The 21,282-nt window shown below is 48.6% G+C and overlaps 1 protein-coding gene across 2 annotated transcripts in view; it reads left to right on the top strand.

Moving 5' to 3' along the window:
* GPM6B (glycoprotein M6B) overlaps positions 1 to 21,282 on the top strand; it is a 147,535-nt gene that overhangs the window by 49,411 nt on the left and 76,842 nt on the right. Inside the window, exon 1 of one of the 2 annotated variants that reach the window (XM_058714358.1) lies at positions 19,184 to 19,223. The exons of the other annotated variant lie outside the window; for it this stretch is intronic. Coding sequence (XP_058570341.1) covers positions 19,199 to 19,223 — 25 coding nt within the window. The 5' untranslated portion in view covers positions 19,184 to 19,198. Of the gene's footprint in view, positions 1 to 19,183; positions 19,224 to 21,282 lie in introns of those variants that run through there. 2 annotated transcript variants of the gene reach the window in all.

The raw sequence follows: 21,282 nt of genomic DNA, 5'->3' as shown, positions 1-21,282 counted from the left end.
TGCCCCGGGGGTAACTGGAGGGAAAAAGAAAGGTATTTGAACAGTGAAGACTTCTTCCTTTTCGTAAGAAGAATCCTTTCCTTTCCATAAGAGAAGTCCTGGAATATTTAGTGCTTGCGTTAGCCTAATGTGTTTGGGGTGAAAACGAGTCACAGAAACTTTGTTTTTTTTGTACAGTGTCTGTATACTTTATAACGACCCGGTTCTCCGTGTATAATTAGAGCTGTCTTCTGCAGTTTATATAGCCTTTGTTGGGAAAAAATGGTGCAGAATGGTTAAAAAAGACGCGCCGTTCTGGGAATGCAGAGTGGGGAACAGGACTCGGGCACTAACAAGTTCCCTGATTTCTCCTCGAGTACCGTTGTAAGCATGCAAGGCCATCAGTACCTTAGTGCCTTCGGGAGGGTGAGGGGGCCCAATCGAGTGCTCAGTGCTGACTGGCGGTGCATGCAAACTATACGTAGATGCTTGACAAATGTTACTTTCCTGTCCCTTCCACTGCTCTGTGGGGTCACGCCCTCTGGGCCCATCCACTACGTGGATCCTGGCAGTATTTTGCATACTTTTTTTGCAGGCTGGAGAGTCTATATTTCCGTCCGTCTCTTTGATCTGGAGTCCTTGGTCAGGAACTCAGGCTCAGTTATCTCACGTCTGTGGGAAAGCTCAGCCCGCTTAATGACATGCCTCATTATTTTGTAGCTCTCTAGGGAAAAGATGGGTCAAGAAAAGAAAATGGAGACTGCTTGTTATTTCTTCTTCTGCCATGGTTCCAGAGTCTTTTAACACGAGTGAATAAAGATGAGGCAAGACCTGGAGAATCTTCAGATTGGGGAGTTTGCGTTTTTGGTGGATAGGGCCTTAAAAACACCTTTTCTCTGTTCCAGAACAATGTAGAATTGCCACTCGACACACTACTCTTGAGATAAAGTGTAGAGCATTAGTCAGTCGTGTGCGTTTGGATAAGTTGAAGGAGGTCTGATGAATTTATTTGACATTCAGACTCTACAGGAATCGGCTATTTGTTTCCAGATTAAAAATGTGATTAAGAGGGGCGCCTGGCTGGCTTGATCGGTAGACCATGCAACTCTTGATCTCAGGGTCATGGATTCGAGCCCCACATTGGGTGTGGAGACAACTTAAAAAAAAAAAAAAAACAATTGATTAAGAAAATCTGCATTTCAGATATTTTATCCAATGTGAACTATTCTAGAATATTCTGGGTCCATATTGTCCAATAGAAATAGGATGTGAGCAGCATGTAATTTTGAAAAGGCTATTAAAAATTATTTAAAAGGTTAAATAGGGCACCTGGGTGGCTCAGTAGGGTAAGCATGCGACTTGGGCTCAGGTCATGATCTCATGATTTGTGAGTTCGAGCCCCGTGCTGGGCTCTGTGCTGACAGCTCAGAACCTGGAGCCAGCTTCGAATTTTGTGTCTCCCTCTCTCTGCCCCTCCCTTGCTTGTGCTTTCTCTCTCTCTCAAAAATGAATAAACACTAAAAAATATACAAATATAAAAATAAAAATTATTTAAAAGGCTAAAAAGCAGGTAAAATTAATGGTCTAATTTATTTAACCTGATATATCCAAAATGTCATTTCAACTTGTAGCCTAAAAATTGAGATATTTTACACTGTTTTTCATACTAGATCTTTTTGAAGTCCAGTGTGAATCTTACCGTTAAAACACCTCTCGGGGGGCCGAGCCCCAGTCGAGTGCTCAGTGATGACGGGGCTGGTGGCTACCATATTGGACAACAAAGCGAGAGATCTTCGTTCTGAAACCCAGATAATGAGAGATTAATCAAGACTCTTGCCCTGATTTAGAAAATGACTTGAGGGGCGCCTGGGTGGCTCAGTCGGTTAAGTGTCCCACTCTTGGTTTTGGCTCAGGTCATGGTCCCGTGGTTCGCAGGTTCGAGCCCCACATCGGGCTCTGTGTAGACAGTGTGGAGCCTGCTTGGGGTTCTCTCTCTCCTTCTCTCTCTCTGCTTGTGGATGTCCATGCTCTTGCTCTCGCTCGCTCTCAAAATAAATCAACTTAAAAAAAAAAAAAAAAAAGAAAATGGAACTCTGGCTTCCTTGCATTTGATGGGAACGGGACAGGGGACCACCACTGTCGGCTGTCCACCAGAACAGGAGATTGGCCACGACTCGCCGTCCCCCGCGACCCCTCCTCCGCCTACCCTGGGTTCCACAAAGCGTCATTCTCTGCCTGTACAGGTGTGTAGTGAGGTCTCCACCCTGACGTGGTCTGCTGTTTCAGACGACGACCGCACCACGTATGTGCTCGCCCATTTCTAGCACCGTCGGTGGGTGTGTAAGGAAAGGGTCTTCTGTGTTCTTTGCAAAGCAAGGGAAAAGAAATCCTCCCAGAAGCTGAAAATTGTCCGTAATGATTCAAACGAAACAAAAAGCTGGCTCTGACACCCCCCTCCCCCCCCCCCAACTCAATTGATTTTCAGGTAAGGATAATGGATTCATACTGATGGTTCTCAAAATGCAAAAAGCGGTCAGCATCCTGTGGGGATTTGCTAGAAACTCAAATTCTCGGGCCCCTCCTCGGGGGACCTACTCAATCAGAAACTCTGGAGGTGGGCTCAGCACTGTTTGAATAAGCCCTCCAGGTGATGTACCACAAAATGGGGGGAACCATTGGTTTGCTTGTGGGTCTTTTCCTTGGTTATAGAAGATCCGCTTGTCTTGGTCCCCTCGGGCGGCTCTAACGAAACACCATGTGCTGGGTGGCTTAGAACAGAAATGTGTATCTCACGGTTCTGGGGGCTGAGGTCCCAGATCAGGATGCGGGCAGATTCCTTGTCTGGTGAGAGGCCTCTTCATGGGACATAACGGGTGCCTTCCGGCAGGGTCTTCACACGGTGGATGGGGCCAGGGGCTTAGGCCCCACGTCCCAATACCTAACACATCACACTGGGGGGTTAGGATCGCAGCGTTAAACATGGAGGGTGGGGGAGACTCACCTTAGGATCCTAACACCGCTTTAGGACGGCAGCCGGATACGCTAGCCGCTGGCAGGGGGCAGTGGCAGATAAACGTTCCAAGTAATACTGTGACATCAGAGGATGTCGGGGCTTTCTGGTCCTGCTCTCAGCGTCCTGCGGCTGCTGTAACAAATTGCCACGACCGTGGCTTCGCACACAAATTTGGTAGCTTACGTTCTGGAGGGCAGAGTCGGACCGGGGTCGCCCTGGGCTGAAAACAAGGTGTTAGCAAGGCCACGTTCCTTGCTACAGGCTCTAGGGAAGAAGCCTTTTTCTTGCCCTTCCCAGCTTCTGGGAGCCACCCCCATTCCTTGGCGTGTGGCCATCTTCCTCCAGTTTCAGAGCCAGCAAAGGCGGGGTGAGTGTTTCTCACGTGGCATCACTGTGACGCTTGCCTCCCTCTTCCACATTTAAGGCCGTCGTGACTCCTCTCCCCATTTTAAGGTCAGCTGATGAGCCACCTTCATTCCGTCTGCAACCCTAATCCCCCTTTGCTGTATGATGTAAGGTATTTACAGGTTTTGGGGATTAGGATGGGGACAACCTTGGAGCGGGAAGGAGAATCACAGATAACCAGAGCATTTGCACATGGGGGTGGGGTTGGGGGAGGAAAACCCCTCTTGGCCCAAATAATCCGTTCCTACTTTTCCCTCCAAGCCCTGGATAGAAAAACAAAATCCACAAAAGTTTGGATTCGATTTTTTTAATCAGCTTTACTAAGGTATAATTTTTGATTTTTAAGAATTTCCCTGCTTTCCAGATTTGCCTCTGATTGTCTCCTGTCCAGGCCCTTGTGAAATCCCGGTCCAGTCAAACCAATGCGAGTGACATTTGGGGGGGGGATAAGAAGCAAAATTTGAACAGAGATGGGTGTTGGATGATATTAAGAAGTTGTTAACTCTTGTGGGGGTGATAAGCGGGTGAGACACAGAATCCGAAGCGGGCTCCAGGCTCCGAGCTGTCAGCACAGAGCCCGACACGGGGCTCGAACCCACGAACTGTGAGCTGATGACCTGAGCCGGAGTTGGATGCTCAACGGACTGTCACCCAAGCACCCCTGAGACATTTTTTTTTTTTTAATTGTAGTTGGCACACAGTGTTACCTTAGTTTCAGGCTCACAGCAACAGAAACATGGTATCAGAAGAGACACTGGTGGCTGTACCTTTCATCCCCACGACTTACTCATTCCGTAACTGGAAGCCCGTACCTTCCCTGCCCCTTAGCCCATTCTGCTCATCCTCACAAACTGCCCTCCCCCCACTATCGGTTCAGTGTATTTATGGGTCTGTTTCTGCCTTTTTGTTGACTTTTTTTTACATTCCATATATAAGTGATATCATACAGTATTTGTCTAACTTTTACAGCATGATACCTCCTTGGTCCATCCATGTTGTTGCAAATGGCAAGATCTCATCCTTTTTTATGGCTGAGTAATATTCCATCATATATATACATATGTATATATGTATACATATATACATATATATGTATATATATACATATATACATATATATACATATATGTATACATATATACATATATATACACACACACACACATATATGTATATGTGTGTGTGTGTGTGTATAAAACGGAATCTTCCTTATCCGTCCATCTATGGATGGATACTTGGATTCCTGCCATAGTTTGGCTATTGTCAATAAAGCTGCTATAAACATCAGGATGCGTAGATCTTTTCGAATTAGTGTTTTTGTTTTCTTTGGTTAAATACCCCATAGTGGAATTACTGGATCCCATGGTATTTCTATTTTTAATTTGTTGAGGGACCTTCATACTGTCCTTCACAGTGGCTGCACCAATTTGCAGTCCCACCAGCCGTGCGCGTGGGCCCCTTTTCCTCCGCATCCTTGCCAACACTTGTTTCTTGGGCTGTTGACCTTAGCCGTTCTGACGGGCGTGAGGTGGCATCTCCTCGTGGTTTGGATTTGCATGTCCCTGATGGCGAGTGATGTTGAGCATCTTTTCATGTGTTGTGACTTTTTTTTTTAAACTACTGCCAGGGAAGGAACTCGAACATTTTAGAGACTGTTGAGATCTCATTGCACTGTTTTGTCCCATATCGCGGTCCCCTCTTGCACGTCTGAAGGACCTGTGTCACCTCTACATGGAGAGCGTTACTTGGTCGGAAGGAAGGTGGTCCGGTCATCTGTGCTTCGAGGTGGGCTGCATCTGCTAGTTGGTCTTCAGCCGTGTGGGTGTGGCAAGGAGCTGCTTGGTGGGAGGGGGTGGTCGGGGAAGTGTCCTCTCCTGCCCCGTGCCCCAGGCTTTGCAGTGACACTGAAACACAGCTGGACATGGCATCACCCGGAAAATAGTCTGGCCTTGCCCGTGTACTCCTGTGAACCCCAGGCTCCCCACCCGCCCCCGAGCTTGGGAGTTGACTTGATGCTCCCAGACGGCTCCGGTGGCTTGTCCATCATTACAGGAACTAGACAGGGGATGACACGGCATTGTGGTATGGGCGTGCCGTCATCTCAGACGCTGTCCAACAACAGGCCCGCTCCAGTCGTGCATATGGCACTCTCTAGCGGACGCTGAGTCCCACTGGGAAACAGCCATTCTCTTGTCCGCCGTCCCCAGTGCTCGGAGGTAGATACGCTGTGCCTGAGCTTGTCCAGGCTTGCAGCAGGTTCCTTATGCCTTCAGAGTCGGCAGCAGGCCAGGTTCACAGCGGTAGATTGTTCCAGACCACCTTTGCCCGTCTGGCTGGATCCATCCCACCATTTGCCCCTCGCACTGACGTCTAGTTCCCCAGTAGTTTTCATAAACAGCTGAGAGTTCTCTGTGCCACGGCCTGCTCTGAAAGGGCGCACCGCTCCTGGGTGCCCGGTTATGCTGGGAACGCAGGACCGGTGGGCAGTGACCAGAGAACATTTGTACATAGGAATTTTTAACAAGTGAGATGTAAAATTGTGACGGGAAAGAGGTAGATACCTTGCGTGTCCACCTGGGTGTCTTCCTTGATGAATAACCAGCCAGCAACAATTCACCCGTGACCTCCTAAAATAGCAAAAGCGAGTGCCTGGGGGGCTCAGTTAAGCGTCCGACTTCAGCTCAGGTCATGATCTCGCGGTCCGTGAGTTCGAGCCCCGCGTTGGGCTCTGTGCCGACGGCTCAGAGCCTGGAGCCTGCTTCGGATTCTGTGTCTCCCCCTCTCTCTGCCCCTCCCCTGCTCACGCTCTTTCTCTCTCTTCTCTCTCAAAAAATAAACATGAAAAAAAAATTTTTTAAAGGATTGCCTTAAGTGCTGTATCAAGTTAATCTCCTCTCCGTGACAAACGCATCACCGTTAATTCCTTTCTCTCCTTATACCCCATCGCCCTGTGTCACTCACCATGGCTTTTTCGTCATTCTTGTGGAATTTTTCCTTGCTTCTGTTCTCTTCGTTCAGTTTATGATCAAACGCATATAAAACCTACCAACCGATCACTTCAAACTGCACAGTCCGGGGGCATTTAGTGCATCCACGATGTTGTACCCACAGCACCACTGTCTGGTTCTAGAATATTGGTTCCCCCCCCCCCAAAAGAAACCCCATAAACTGTGCCTCATCTTCCCCTCCGCCTGGCCCCTAGCAACCACTGACCTCACTTCTGTCTCTCAGAATTTGCCGATTATGGATCCATATAACGTGTGGCCTTTTGTGTCTGGCTTTTTACTTGGCATCAGGTTTTGTGTGTTTATCCGCGTTATAGCACGTGTCAGCACTTCATTCCTTTCTGTGGCCTGTCGTGAACGTGTGTGTACAGGTTTTTGTTTATACACCTGTTTTAAGTCCTTGGGGTACGTACCGAGGAGTGAAATTGCTCTCTCTTACGGCAATTTGACGTTTACCTTACTGAGTCGCTACCCATGCTAGTTCTGTGCCGATCTTCCTCTATCACGTAGGTCCGTTCTGCTTCAAACCCACGTTAGGAATCACCTCTGTCATGATGCCTTTCCTGATCGTTCCCTGTGTCTTCCCATGCATCCTGCGTGTCAGTGACTGTCCGATGAATGCCTCTCGCTCAGCTCCACGTAGAGAGGCTTTACTTCTGCCTCCTCGCATCGTCGTTTCTCGCATCTGCCCCATTTCTGTTGCTTTGGAGGATGTTTGTCCTTCTGTCTGTGCTCGTTGTGCTCAAACATACTTGGACCTATTCTTGCCTTTCTGTTGTTGGGCTATTCTAGTAACAATTGGAGATTACAAAAATAGATTTTGATTCTCTTGCTCGCGAAACTCGGGTTTTTGTGGAAATTTAGGCATCGTCGGTTCTACCATATCTGAAATACTAAAATGTCAGTGAAAAAGTAGGCCAGAGGGGCGGGGTTTGAGGGGAGGGATTGTTGAACCTTCACGACGACCATGTGAGGTGGATTCTGTTGTTCCCACTGAACCACAAAGAAACGGAGACACAGGGAGATTTAGCCCCCAGCTCAAGGCCGCACAGCTCAAGGCCTTCACAGCCTGTGCCTTTGACCCCCTTTTCTATTCAGTCTCTCCTGGTCCTCGAAGACGGTGTGCCCAAGATGGCGTGTGTATCCGTCTCCTAGGGCTGCCGCAACAAAGTACCACCAGCGGGGTGGCTTGCACAGAAGTCTCTTCTCTCACAGTTCCAGAGGCCGGGAGTCCAAAACCAAGGGACCTGTAGGGTTGGCTCCTTCTGAAGGCACCGAGGAGGAATCCATTCCATGCCCCTCTCCCAGTTTCTGGTGCTGTCTGCAATCCTTGACATTTCTCGGCCCGTAGAAGCATTTCTGCCTCTGCCTTCACATTTCCCCTGTGTCTCTCCTCTGTGTCCCAATTTCCCTCTGCTTGTAAAGACACCAGTCATTGTGTGAGGGCCCACCCTAATCAAGTATGACCTCATCCTGACTTGATTCCGTCTGCAAAGATCCTGTTTCCAAATACGGCCACGTTCATAGGTACCTGAGGTGGGGATCTGGACACCTGTTTTTACTGGGACACAATTGAACCTACAACGGTATGAGTGTGACAGCATCATGTCAGCGCTGGTGAGCCTTTGGCTTTGGGAGCCGCTCACCTGTTCTCGTATCCCGCGGCACCTTATGGAATGTGTCGAATATACCCGTGGTGTAATGCACCTTTGTTGAACCTAATTACCAAGGAAGATGCCATCGATTGTATGAATTTTCCCCGACATACTTCTTTTTGTTAGTTTCTCTCCTTACGCCTCACAAAAGTATACGCTTTTGTTTATGAAATGGTTCCGGTTTATTCCTAGATAAGAGCTTCAGTCTTTATTTGCATGTGTTTACAAACGGTTGAAACAAAGCCTTTGACTATCTCATAATGTCTTCCTCAATCCCATTCTTTTTGGATAAAAATAGTATTAATATATCCATTGTAAATCGCTGGCAGCTCATTTTGAAATGTGTCTTTTTGTACAATATGTACTATTAAGTATTCTCCTGTGTTGCTCAGGGTAAGAAAAGATGACACAGTGTTTTTTTGTCATTTCAAGAAGCCCAGTTTTTGTTTTTTTTTTAATGCTCTATTTAAAATGATTTTTAAAAGACGAAGTGCAGCTTAATGAAATGGGAACTTGCCATTTCAGTGATGGAAAATGTGGAGGACAGGATACTCGAGATACATTTTAAAAGGAAATGCATATTTAAATATAAATGCTTGTTTTAAAGTCATCCATTAGGCAAAAATGGAGACACTCGAACGGTCTAGATCCCTTGAGAACATTTTCATGGCGCTTACAGGGAATATCATTGGAGGGCTTACTGTGCATCAGACTTTGTTCCAATTGCTTAATGTGAATTGACCCATTTAATCTCAAGACCACCTTATGAAGCAGATAGTTATCCCTTTTTTTTTTTTTTTTTTTTTTTTTTTTAAGAATCTGGAAACAGGAGCACCCGGGGCGGGGGGGGGGGTGGGGTGCTCAGTCAGTTGAGCGTCCGACTTGGGCTCAGGTCACGGTCTCAAGCCCCACTTCGGTCTCGCTGCTGTCAGCACAGAGCCGGCTTTGGAACCTCTGTCCTCTTCTCTCTGCCCCTCTGCCCTGGCACGCTCTCAAAAATAAACATTTAAAAAAAAAATCCAAAAACAGAGACCTGGAGTCAACAAGCCCCTTTCCTAAGGTTACCCAGCTGCTAAGTGATAGACCCGTGTTTGAACCTGAGCCCTGGGACGCAAGTGTATGACTCTTGGAAGATGCGGGGGTGAGTCTGAACTCCACCTGGCTCCCGGGCACTGGGTGGGGGCGGGGCCGTGGGCAGGGCGCTCAGCAGCTGTACCTTCGTGACCTTCACGTGGAGCAGGTGAGCTTACCTGCTGGTTGCTGAGGCCACGGGGCCACTCACAGGTCCCCACACGGTTCTGCTTGGGAGTGGGGCCAAACCTCGTCTTCCTCTGTCAAACCCGCAAACCCTCGCTCCCCCAAGCAAATGGCGCACGAGGTGGGGTTCCCCTCTGCGTCTCGATACTCCACCGCCCCGCTCCTCTGTGTGGGCACTCACGCGCTGATTTCAGAAGCTTCCAGCTCCTTCACCAGGGCCAGAGAGATGCCTGGGGTGGGAAATGGTAGGAGGCATCCACTGTGCAGCCCGTACAAGCTCACAGGGTCAGGCTCTCTCGCCTTGGCGGGTCCCGGCCTTGCCCTGTACCTCCTCCTCCAAGGTCACTTTCAGTCGTTAACGCCTCTTCTCCTTGCCTCCCTCTCCTAGCTGCTTCCCTCTTCCGGACTTCTAGGAGCTTCCTCCTCCTGCTCTCCCTCCTGTCTCTGATCGTGGATTTCCAGCTCCTCCTGTGCTGCCCGCCCTTTCGCGCACAGGTTGACAGACTGTGCGTGACTGTCTTGTTCCCTTACCCTGCACACCCAGCTGGGTCGTCCCATCCACTCCACCTTCTCCCATCTGTGTGTCGATGACTCACACTGACAGTTGTAGCCCTGTTCTTTCTTCCACCCTCTGCCCCAGTGATCCTGTGTCCTGGCTGGCCTGCAGAGTCCCAATTTATGCCTCTTGTCTTAGAATCCTTCTTGGCGGTGCGTTCCTCCCCGCCAGTGCCTCTGTTTTAGTAGAACGTCCCGCAGGCATATGAAGTTCAACAGATCCGAATCAGATTCCTCATTCTATCTTGGCTTCCTCTGTCTTGACTAATTATTAGGACGCCTGTTTTCCAAGGATGAGGGGAGGTCGCCACCCCTGGAGTAACAGCTGGACCCAGCAGCCTCCACCTCTGTTCCCTGACACTCATCCTTCCTTGGATATCAAGGGTTGCGGCTCGTTTGAACCCCCAGCCCAGTGCTGATAGAACTTTCTGCCGTGATGGGCACATTCCAAATCTCTGTTGCCCGGTAGAGCGATCCCTGCCCACGTGTGGCTATTGAGCACTTGAAACGGGGCTGACGCAACTGAGGAACTGACTTTTGAATTAGATTGGATTTTAATGTAAATAGCCACGCGTACCTAGTGGCCACGCTGTGGTCTCGAGCAGCTCTGGCTTCGGGCATCTCAGACTTAAACGTGCGCACAGCTTACCTGGGAATCTTGTTAAAATGCAGAATCCGCTTCGCTCGGTCGGGCGAAATCGACGCTGCTGGAAGGCGGGCCGCCCTTGGAGGAGCAAGGCTCTAGTCCAAGCCCTGGCTCGCTTCAGCCACCCCTGGGAAGATGACGAAACCTGCCAGATGCCCAGGCCTTGCCCCAAACCTGGGAAATCAGGAGCTCAGGGAGTAATCTGGGTATTTGTGCGTTTTCAAAGCTCCCCGGGGTGATGGGAACATAAGATAAGTCCAGACTGAGCTGCTCAAACAAGACTTGGTCGTGAGAGGTTTCAGGTTAACAAAGTGGAACGAGCCCGTGGGTACAAGTCGGGTGGCCTCTGGGGCTCCGGTGGGACGCCTCTTCCTCTTCAGCCTGAAGTCCCTGCTGGGGACCCCTGCCTGCCTTTCCTCCCCAAGTCTCTCGATGCTGCCAGAGGCTGGAACAGCTCTGACTTCTTTGAACAGATTTCAAAGCGGCCAAACAGCCCTGGCCTCGCACTTGTAAAGAATTCCCCTTTCTGCCGGGACTGTTCTAGGCAACGTGGCTTTGCTGACAAAATGCACACAAACCCCGTGCATTACTCTTTCCTCGGCGCACACGGGTTTGTGGCACAGTTGTAAAGAAGTAAATACGGAGACTGGAGCTGTTGAAAGAGTCGGGCACCTGGAGACCGGGTCGGGCTGATCAGACTCCCCGTTGGGACTCTGCTGCTCATACAGCCCCGAGTCCGTACCTCACCAGAAAGGTTATCATCACTTCAGACTTGTCTGTGTGCCCTCCTTCCTTCTAGCCTGAGTGTCCTGCAAAGTAGGGCCACTGTCCTCTGGCTCTCTGCCTCTCCGCCTCTCCATCCAGGCCACTGTCACAGTCTGCTGGGAAACCTCCCTCAGACCTACTGGTTCAGAATCCCGAGAGGCTGAGCCAGGAACGTGTGTGTCGAAATCTTCCTTTCTTTTTTTTTTTTTTACTGTTTATTTTTGCGAGAGAGAGAGAGAGAGAGCGTGTGCTCACATGTGTGCACGAATGGGCTGGGGAGGGGCAGAGAGAGGGGGGAGACACAGAATCCAAAGCAGGCTCTAGGCTCCGAGCTGTCAGCGCAGAGCCTGACGCGGGGCTCGAACTCAGGAACCGTGAGATCATGACCTGAGCCGAAGTCGGACTCCCAACCACCGACCGAGCCTCCCCAGGAACGTGTGTGTTTGAGTGGCTTCACAAACTGTCTTGACTTGTAGATGGGAATGAGCAAGCCTCGTGGCCCTGGAGCCTAATGTTGTTTACCTCTGGCACATGGCAAACAGTGAATAAATATTTGTTTAATGTATGGAAATACGTTTAAAGTTTAAATCCGTGGAGAGTCTTGGCAGACCCCACTCTAGCCAAGGGATCAAGGTTGAGATCAGCACCGTTGGCCCCTATACAATGCATTGCCTCGCTTCCCGGGTTTCCTTCCTAGTAATATACGACGTGAATTGAATCAGGAGCAATCATCAGACAGACTCACACCAAGGGCCAGTCCCCAAAACCGTGACCAGCACTCCTCACAAGACGAAAGGTCATGAAAAACAAAGACTGGGCAACTGTCACAGATGGAAGGAAGCTAAGGAGATCTTGGATTGGATCCTGGAATAGAAGGAGAAGGAACGTGAGTGGGGGAAAATTAGCAACATCCAAAGAAGTTCTAGGCTTTAGTTACATTGTATTGAGGTTAATATTTTAGCTTTGATAAATATCCTGTAGTTAAGTAAGATGTTAACCTAAGGACAAAGTGGGTGAAGGGTATACAGAAACACTCTAATGTCTTTGTGACACTTCTGGTAGCCTGAAGTTATGTCAACCCCTCTGTCCCCAAAGAGCGGTTAAAAACCAATTATATCTTAAAGGAGTGGGGAATCACTGAAATGCCACTGAACAGGAGATCCTGGAAGGAGAAGAAGGAAGTCCAAAGGCGAGACCCTTGGTTCATCACAGAAACTAAACCGGGTAACCTGATTACAAATTGATGGCCCCACATTTTCATCATGAGTCCCTAGTGGTGGTTTTACAAATCTCTCATGTCTTTTAACAGCTTGATTGATCTGCAATCCACATACCGTACCGTCCTGGATTTAGAGTTGAGGATTTTAGAACCTTTCTATCCCCCTAAAAAAAACCCAGAAAACAAAAAACCACCTCTCTGCCCATATCCGTCACTGGACATTTCCCCTAACTCTTTTCCCTGGCTCTACGCAACCGCTTTATTCCTTTTTATGGCCCAGTGGTCATCTGTTGTATGCATATGTACTCTGTCTAGTGAGCCCCCGCGTCGGTCGAAGGACACCTAGTATCTTTTGGACATTACTGTGAAGGCTTTTGGTCACATCCTGAGGTAGAAATACTCCCCCAGCCTCCCACGGTCTACGCATATGTCTTTCCACAAGATAGACTTGGGATAAAGCGTGTACGTCGTCTCCACGCATCCCGCGCGGTGCCGTTTACTGACCTACACGATCAGCCACTTTGGAACATCTTTAGAGTTGAGGCAAGAGATGACCTCAGGGTCCTAGAAGGGGGGAAAAATGTGGGTGATGCTATGTCCGAGTCAATGACCAGCACTTCAGGGAGCTGCCTTGTGAATCACTTTATTGAATGAGTGTGCGAAAGGAAAGATACTAGTTGTCCAAGAACGCTATTGCCAAACTTTGTGGAAACAGAATCTCTTCTGTGGGAACAGCATACATTTTCTTCTGTGCCACGGAATTTCCCCTCATTTGACCCAAGGGGTAAAGGAAAACTCTTATGCAACCATCACATTTCAGAAGTTATTCTTTCTTATGTAGGCTGGTTAATAACCAACAGGAGACAATTTTATCTAAGAAAAAATGACTAAGATCCTGTATTCCGTTTTTAGTGAAAGCTGATTTACATATCTAATTCATGTTCCATTAGCAAAAGTTATGGGAAATAAGGTGATGTAAGAAAAATCCAACACTGGTTTTGGGTCTGAATTTAAAATCCTATAGTTCTACTCGGTTGGAAAGATTACCTTCAAAACTCAGAAACTGAGTAAACTGCCAACTTACTCTGCTAAGGTGTCGACCTTTTTGGAAACCTAGCAATTGTCAGTTAATGCTCTGTAAACGTTATTATTTTTTTTAAAAATTTTTTTTTTCCAATGTTTTTTATTTATTTTTGGGACAGAGAGAGACAGAGCATGACCGGGGGAGGGGCAGAGAGAGAGGGAGACACAGAATCGGAAACAGGCTCCAGGCTCCGAGCCATCAGCCCAGAGCCCGACGCGGGGCTCGAACTCACGGACCGCGAGATCGTGACCTGGCTGAAGTCGGACGCTTAACCGACTGCGCCACCCAGGCGCCCCTGTAAACGTTATTTTTAATAGAAAGCCTTTTTTCCACCATTTAAATAACTCTTTTCCAGGAGTACCTTTCCCCACACCCTCCCCCCCAACACACACACTCTCCCCCCACCTTCTCTTTTATTTTTTTAAGGTTTTAGTTTTAAATAATCTCTACACCCCACATGGGGCTCGAACTCAGGACCCCAGGATCAAGAGTCGCGCTCTTCTGACTGAGCCAGCCAGGTGCCCCCACACATTCTACTTTATCATCTATGAAGAACTTTTCTCACTTTCTGGAAAATCCTTCGCCCACCTTGAATCTTCCTCTGTTCTGATGTCCTTCAGATGTGAAACGGAGTCAGCTCGCCGAATCTAAGAGAACCTGGCCGTGTCGGGTACTCGTGCTCATACTTTGTAATCTTACCGCCAGCCCTTCTGCCTAGTGACCAGACTCTGTGTAGTTATGCCAGAAGTATGGCGGCCAGAACCGAACACCAGACAGGAGATCTCATCTTGGTTCCGTGCTTTCGCGCAGTGTAAGCTTTAGTTGCCCTTTTGGGTGAACATATCAGGGGGCTCGAGTTGGTGTTTCTGTCAACTTAGCCCTTCAGACTTTTTCTGTGTGTTGCTGTCCTACCACCGCGTTTCCCTGCCCCCATCCAGAAATCACGCATCTGGTTTCTGACCGCTAAATTCGGATATGACCTTTGTTCCTTCGGCCTTTAACCTCTTCAGATAGGTTCTCCTCGTTTCATCCGACTCCTTTTGGTATCTGATGGTTTTTGTCACCGAGGGGGTTGGCCTTACTTCCTAGTTTCACATCGCCTACAGACGGAAGGTCTCAGAACCTTCATGTGAGCTGCTGACAGGCATGCCTCAGTAGCGGAAGGGCCGGCCCCAGTCCACCTGAGTCCCTGGAGACCTCCTGGCAGCCTCGTACTTCATCGCTGCTGCTGTCACAGCCTGGAGATCTGTCGGGGTTTGACATCGCTAAAGGTCAGCTGTTCCACGTTCTCTTGGACACAAGGGGAGTTTTTGAAAGACCTTTACAGGTGCTTTGCCGTGTCCAGACGGTTTGTGTCTAGAAGATTCCCTCAGCCTTAGAATCTAACTACCTTTTCTGGGAAGAAAGCAAGAGAGGCTAATCTTCTTACATCTAATAATCACTGCATCCTCTCCTGAGTGCTCACAAGGCATTCCTTAATAATCTACTATAGACTCTTGACCAGGATGTGTATCAAGTTCAGTAATCCAGAGTTTTCGAGGCATGGGTCTTTTTTGCCACATTGGAAAATGACAAGTGCATTTCCCCGACTCCATTGGTATTACAGGGGAGGATTTAACTATTTTATCTTCCGGTTCTGCAAGCACCTGGGGTGAGATCTGTCTTCACTCTGCTGTGTAAATCCCTTTAGAATATCTTGCGATCGATTTGGGGACTTCGTGCTCTATCCTGCGTATCGTTCCTTCCCCTGTTTCTTGGCTGAGCGTCCTTGTTCTTGTCCAAGAGTCAGAAGCAGAATGAAGTTGAAGAGGTAATCAGGTTTCCTTTTACCTGTTGGAATTAAAACACGAAGCCACGAATTTGTCCCGTGACCATCCGGCTGTTTTTGATCATGAGATCCTGAACTGCCTTAGAGTTTACAAAGTGTCCTCATGTGCATGTGATCGTGACAGCCACCCTGTAAGCCGGTGGTTACCTGATTTTAGAAATGAGGAAACAAGGGCACCTGGGTGGCTCAGTCGGTTAAGCAGCTGACTCTCGATTTCGGCGCAGGTCACGGTCTCACAGTTTGGGGGTTCGAGCCCCGTGTCAGGCTCTGTGCTGACAGTGCAGAGTCTGCTCGGGACTGACACTCTCTCTCTCAAGATTAATAAATAAACTTAAATGAAGAAACAGAATTGAACTTATGTCAAGTGACCTGTAGGGGTGAGTGATTATTTTTTTTCCAAGTCCTGCTACGAAACTGGTCCGTAGCAGAGCTGGGCACCTCCTGGCCTTCTCACTACAGCCTTCGCTGCACTCGACACTCGCACCGCCCTGCTCGGGAAGCTCACCTTTCTGACCTTATCCTCGGAAATTCCTGTTTGTTCTTTAATATGTGCCCTTGTCTTTCACTTCCGCAGCATGAGGGGCACTTCCCTTCTTCTGGAGCGCGACCCTAGCTGGGTGGCTCAGGCGGTTAAGCGTCCGACTCTTGATTTTGGCTCAGGTCATGATCTCGCGGTTCATGAGTTCAAGCCCCGCTTCGGGTTCTGTGCTGCCTGTGCGGAGCCTGTTTGGGATCCTCTGTCTCTCTCTCTCTCTCTCTCTCTCTCTCTCTCTCTCTCTGCCCCTCCCCCACTCACTCACACTTGCTCTTTCTCTCTCTCTCAAAAATAAACATTAAAACACACACACACACCCCAACTCTGACCCTGGAATCAAATCTGCCGTTTTCTGAACCTCTAGACCTTTGGTCCAGGATAGCAGCCCCCTCGTCCGCTCTCTGCAGGAGGGAATTGGCAGCAACGCGAGGCCAGGCCATTGAGAATTTATCGGCATTTCTTTTTTGCTGAGTAAGGTGCTTCGGAGATTTGCTTCGGAGACTTATTTACACTACCGTGCATGTCCTCAGAGAGATGGGGAGAAGGTGAAGGGTCAGCATCAATTTCTTTCAGGTTTGTCAAGGCTCTTGGGGATTTTCAACGTCCCTTTGTACTACAGAGTGCAGGATCCGGCGACAGGCGACCTTTTTGATAGAACTTTATTGATACAACGTATGGTAACCTTTTCTCCTGCCTTCACTGACCTCTCGCTGCTCCCCAGAAATAAATGGGCCACATCCTGCTGTCATTTGTTGTCAGCTCTGGGTATAATAAAGCGAGTTTCCCAAAAAGAACTGCTTTAGAGAAAATCACAATTTGGTTATCACGGGCGAGCCAAGTCTGCAGCCGCACTGTGCGTGTTTCTTTCTGGTTCCTTTTACAACCTCACCGCAGACTGAAGCAGAGGGACCAGGGTGGACCAAAGGGAAATTATTTCTCTGTTGTTTTGCCAAAGACTTCATCCCTGGCCCTTGCAAATGCCACAGATCCTGGAGTTTTGAAAACGGGCTAGAATCATCACAAGGCCGCTCTTTCTCTAGGAAGAAAGTGAGTGAGTTTCCCATTAGGAGATCATGGTTAAAATAATCCTTCGGTCCTGGGACCAAATGTAACTAGAAAAGTGTTCAAAAGCTGCATTCATTCGGGAGAGAGAACAACCTTTCTCATAATGAGCCCTGGGAAGTGGCCAGCATGGAAAGAGGTCGCACAATTGACAGTTTGGCGTCCGAATAACTACTACTCGCTTATTTTTGCTTGTGGTGTTACAGCTTTTGTGGTTTTCTCTGAGGCCGAATCCCTGGTGTCTTCAAACAGAGTTTCCACTGAGTCTGTCTTCTTTCAAACCACGCTGCGTTGTGGAATTGTAATCCGCCATTTTCATAGGAGGTGGAAACAGTCACTACAGCATAAATGAACAAAACGGGGTTCAGTCAATTTTTATTTCGTGTGGATGGGGCATTTGTTCCTAAGACTGAGACCATGTCAAATTATAGCTTCAGCTGTTCGTTTTTCAGATTGCCCGCGGAGCATGGTTTGGTGAAATTATATAATAGGTACAAGTGTGCAAGATCCCTTATCCGAGGAGAACCGAGAAGGATACTGTTCCCGAATATTCTGCTGGTTGCCTATCCAAGAGGCAAAACGTTGGTGCTTGGGATGAGGGGGATCACTTTAAGGCTACATGGCTTTCTATGGTTCTACCAGTTTCTAAACTGTATTTCCACAAACGAAGTCAGAAGCGAAAGAGCTCTTTGGGGGGTAATATTCATAATACTTTTCTCATGGGTGTTTTCCAAAGGCTCTAAAACATGCCTTCATTTATTCGTGTTGCTTCACATCTGTATCATACCTACCTGCCATGTTGCAGAATCCACTCACAAACTCAGGCACGTGACCTCAGCAGGACAGTGAGAACCACTACGGTTCCCCCCCCCCCCCCCCCCCCCGTGTCTCTCCCCCATTTCCACCCGAATCTTGACTACTCTGCCCCCAGGAAGGGAGGGGAGGGCGGGGCACAGCTGCAGGCAAGTAGATGTTTCTTTTGGTTTCGAGCTTCCAAGGACCAAGATCCACTTGTTTAGACTCTCTGGTTTTCACTTCGAGATTTTGGCCTTTTCTACTGACTTGAGAACTTAATGCGTGACTCTGCCACGCTACCTTTCAGACGCGTGCGCGTGCACACGCACGCCTCCCGCCCCCTTACCCTAAAACTTGACCGCCGAGCTGTCCTAAGCACGAGACTATTTGTTCTCACCATTTTGGGGTCACAGACCACTTGAAGAATGTGTTGGAAGCTTCTATCTACCCTGAGAAGTGTCAATATAAATATGTGTAGATTTTGCCTTCATTTCTGCAGGGATCCGTAGCTTCCATGGAGCCCACGCCGAGGGACTTTTACTATATGTTCTTCTGTGTGAGTTTCGTTTCCGTCTGCATGTGTTACTTTTGTCAATTGAATCTATCTTGGTTACTTCTTCAATTAACAAATTAACTAGAAGACCAACGGCCTAAAATAGATTTTTTTTACATTTGATTAAGTACAATATTGAGTGCCGAAGTCCATTTGAAAGCGGGGTGTTCGTTATTAACCTTTTCAATACCAAAATCTCAATACCGATCGTCGTGGTTGCCGAAAAGCCAGTCTTGAGAGCCAAAATAGTACAAGGAAAAAATGGCCGACAGTTGAATTTTTATCGGAATTATTTTTAGAATATGAAAGAAATCCCTTATTTAAAAGCAGATAGAAACAGGTTCAGGGTTTGACCGTGAGTTGGGAGGAGACAAAGAATCTGAAGCAGGCTCCAGGCTCTGAGCTGTCAGCACAGAGCCCGACGTGGAGCTCGACCCCACGCACCGTGAGATCATGACCTGAGCCGAAGTCGGACGCTCAACCGACTGAGCCCCCCAGGCGCCCCACGAGTCCTGTCGATTTTAAGGGGTAGTCGTATTTTACTCCTCCCACCAAGGTTTATACATTTTTGTGGTCGCTTCTTAAAATCCTGAAAACTGAAATAACTGAAGGGGGGAAGGGGCTGACGGAAAAACAACCTAATGAGGATTCTCTTGCCTTCTCAAATCCCTTCCTGTGTAGAAACCACCCGGGTGGCCCCTGGAGTGTTTCTTTCAGCTCGCTGGCGCATCTGGCTCAGCATGCGCGTTCGCACCGAGTGATGTTTCAGTTGTTGCTGCTGTGACGTGACATCCGTTGCCAAGGTGATGAAACAGGGATTTCTTTTCCAGTCTGGGCCTGGGATGGAGGACGGGGCAGAGAAGAGAGGTGAGCCCGGACGATGGAACCGACAGGCACCCTTGGGAACGACGCTCCTTGTTCATTCGGTTCGGTAGCTGAGCGGCTTTTCTTTCAAACTCTCTGTGGGTGGTGGGAGCCCGTGGGGGCGAGAGCCCGGTTACTGGAGCTAACGTGTATGCAACCTTACCGTTCCAAGCACTTCGTACGACCTCTAGGACAACCGCATGGGATAGCAGGGTTCCAGCCTGACTCCCCCACTGCCTGGCTGTGTAAACACATGCGCCTTCATGGTTATTAACTAACAATACCCATCCCTTGGCGTTGACATTAGCATTAAAGAAGTTGGTCAGTATAATACAGTTATAACTGTGCCTGATACATTAAAAAGAACTCCATAAAGGTGTCAAAACTTAGCAATAAAAATAAAATCTGTTGGGCCCCCCCGGGTGGCTCAGTCAGTTAAGCATTTGGGCTTAAACTGACCCGATTTGGGCTCGGGTCATGATCTCACGGTTCGTGGGTTCACGTCGCGCTCTCTGCTGTCAGTGTGGATCCTTTGGATCCTCTGTCCCTCTCTCTCTCTCTGCCCCTTCCCTGCTTGCGTGTGCGTTCTCTCTCTCTCTCTCTCTCTCTCTCCCTCTCTCCCTCTCTCCCTCTCTCTCTCTCTCTCTCTCTCTCCAAAATAAACATTAAAAATAAATAAAATCTGTTTACACCAAGACTTAGAAGCAAATGTGCAAAGCTACGTTATTCACAGTAAGCCCCAAACTGGAAACAACTCCAGTGTCTCCCAACTGGTGAATGCATTAAAAAAACTGGGTTGGGGGGGGGGGGGTCACCTGGGTGACTCAGTCGGTTAAGTGTCCCACTTCCGCTCGGGTCATGATCTCACGGTTCGTGAGTTCCAGCCTGCTTGGGACTCTCTCCGTACCTGGCTCTCTGCCCGTCCCCCGCTCACGTGCAAGCTCTGCCTCAAATACTTAAAACCATAGGCGAAGTGTAATGTATATAAATTTTACCTCAAAGCTAAAAAAGCACCCTCGCTGCCAATTGTAAGGCTCTATGATACCTAGATTTTTTTTTGTATTTTAGAACAGGGATGAATGGTTTTCACCCAGATCCAGGTCACGGGACTGTTGAGATGATGTCAGAGGAGAAATGAAGCGTACACCCGTCTGCTGTGAAAGATACCGAGGGTGATGGTGAGGATGCCTACGCTGGCAGTCTTTATTGTCACAGAAGTTGTCGGGACTTTGCAGACTCAACCAGCGAGAAATCACATGAGCAAATACAATTCAAGGTGTGTGGCGTGGCTGAGTATGGATGGATCAAAACACAGCGCGAGCAATCAGTGGGGGAGAGGAATAGCCGGGAGGAGGGGTCCCCGGCAGAGAAGGCTTCGAAGGGGCTGGATACACTATCCTGGAAGTAACGTGAGCAGTGGCAGAGAGGTCACAATTCATGTGTGCGAGTGGCCCCATTGGAGCATGTCGGGAAGACTCCGATTGTAAAGGACCCTGAGGACACCTTCACACATGTGGTTGCAGAGGGTTCCCGATGGTCCGCTGGTCTGCTGGAGGGGTAGCCACTGACTTCAGTGACAGCACATGGGTAGCTAAAGATTGGCCATGGTGGGAGTACTTACAACATCGAAAAGGAAGAACATGAGAGGTGTGGGTCCCACTGCCCCACAGAGAGCCACAGTGATCGGAAATAGGTATGAGCTTGTGAGAGGGGAGCAAACAGAATGATTTAGTGCTGCCTGCTCTTAAGAGAGCAAAAAAAGAAAAAAAAAAAGAAGACTCCTCTTATGGGAGATGAAGAAGCGCAAATATTTAAATTAAAACGATTTTTTTTCACGTTTATTTATTTTTGAGAGACAGAGCCTGAAGCAGGCTCCAGGCTCCGAGCTGTCAGCACGGAGCCCGACACGGGGCCCGAACCCATGAGCCACGAGATCATGATCTGAGCCGAAGTTGGACGCTTAGCCGACTGAGCCACCCAGGTGCCCAAGAAGCACAAATAGTTAATGCTGAAAGAGAGGTAGGATCGTTTGGGGTCGCTGCCACAAGAACTGGAACAGTAG

This window comes from Neofelis nebulosa, chromosome X (assembly GCF_028018385.1).
Source record: "Neofelis nebulosa isolate mNeoNeb1 chromosome X, mNeoNeb1.pri, whole genome shotgun sequence".
NCBI lineage: Eukaryota > Metazoa > Chordata > Mammalia > Carnivora > Felidae > Neofelis > Neofelis nebulosa.
The sequence above is the reverse complement of the archived record's forward strand: the minus strand, read 5'-3'. Positions and strand labels throughout refer to the sequence as shown.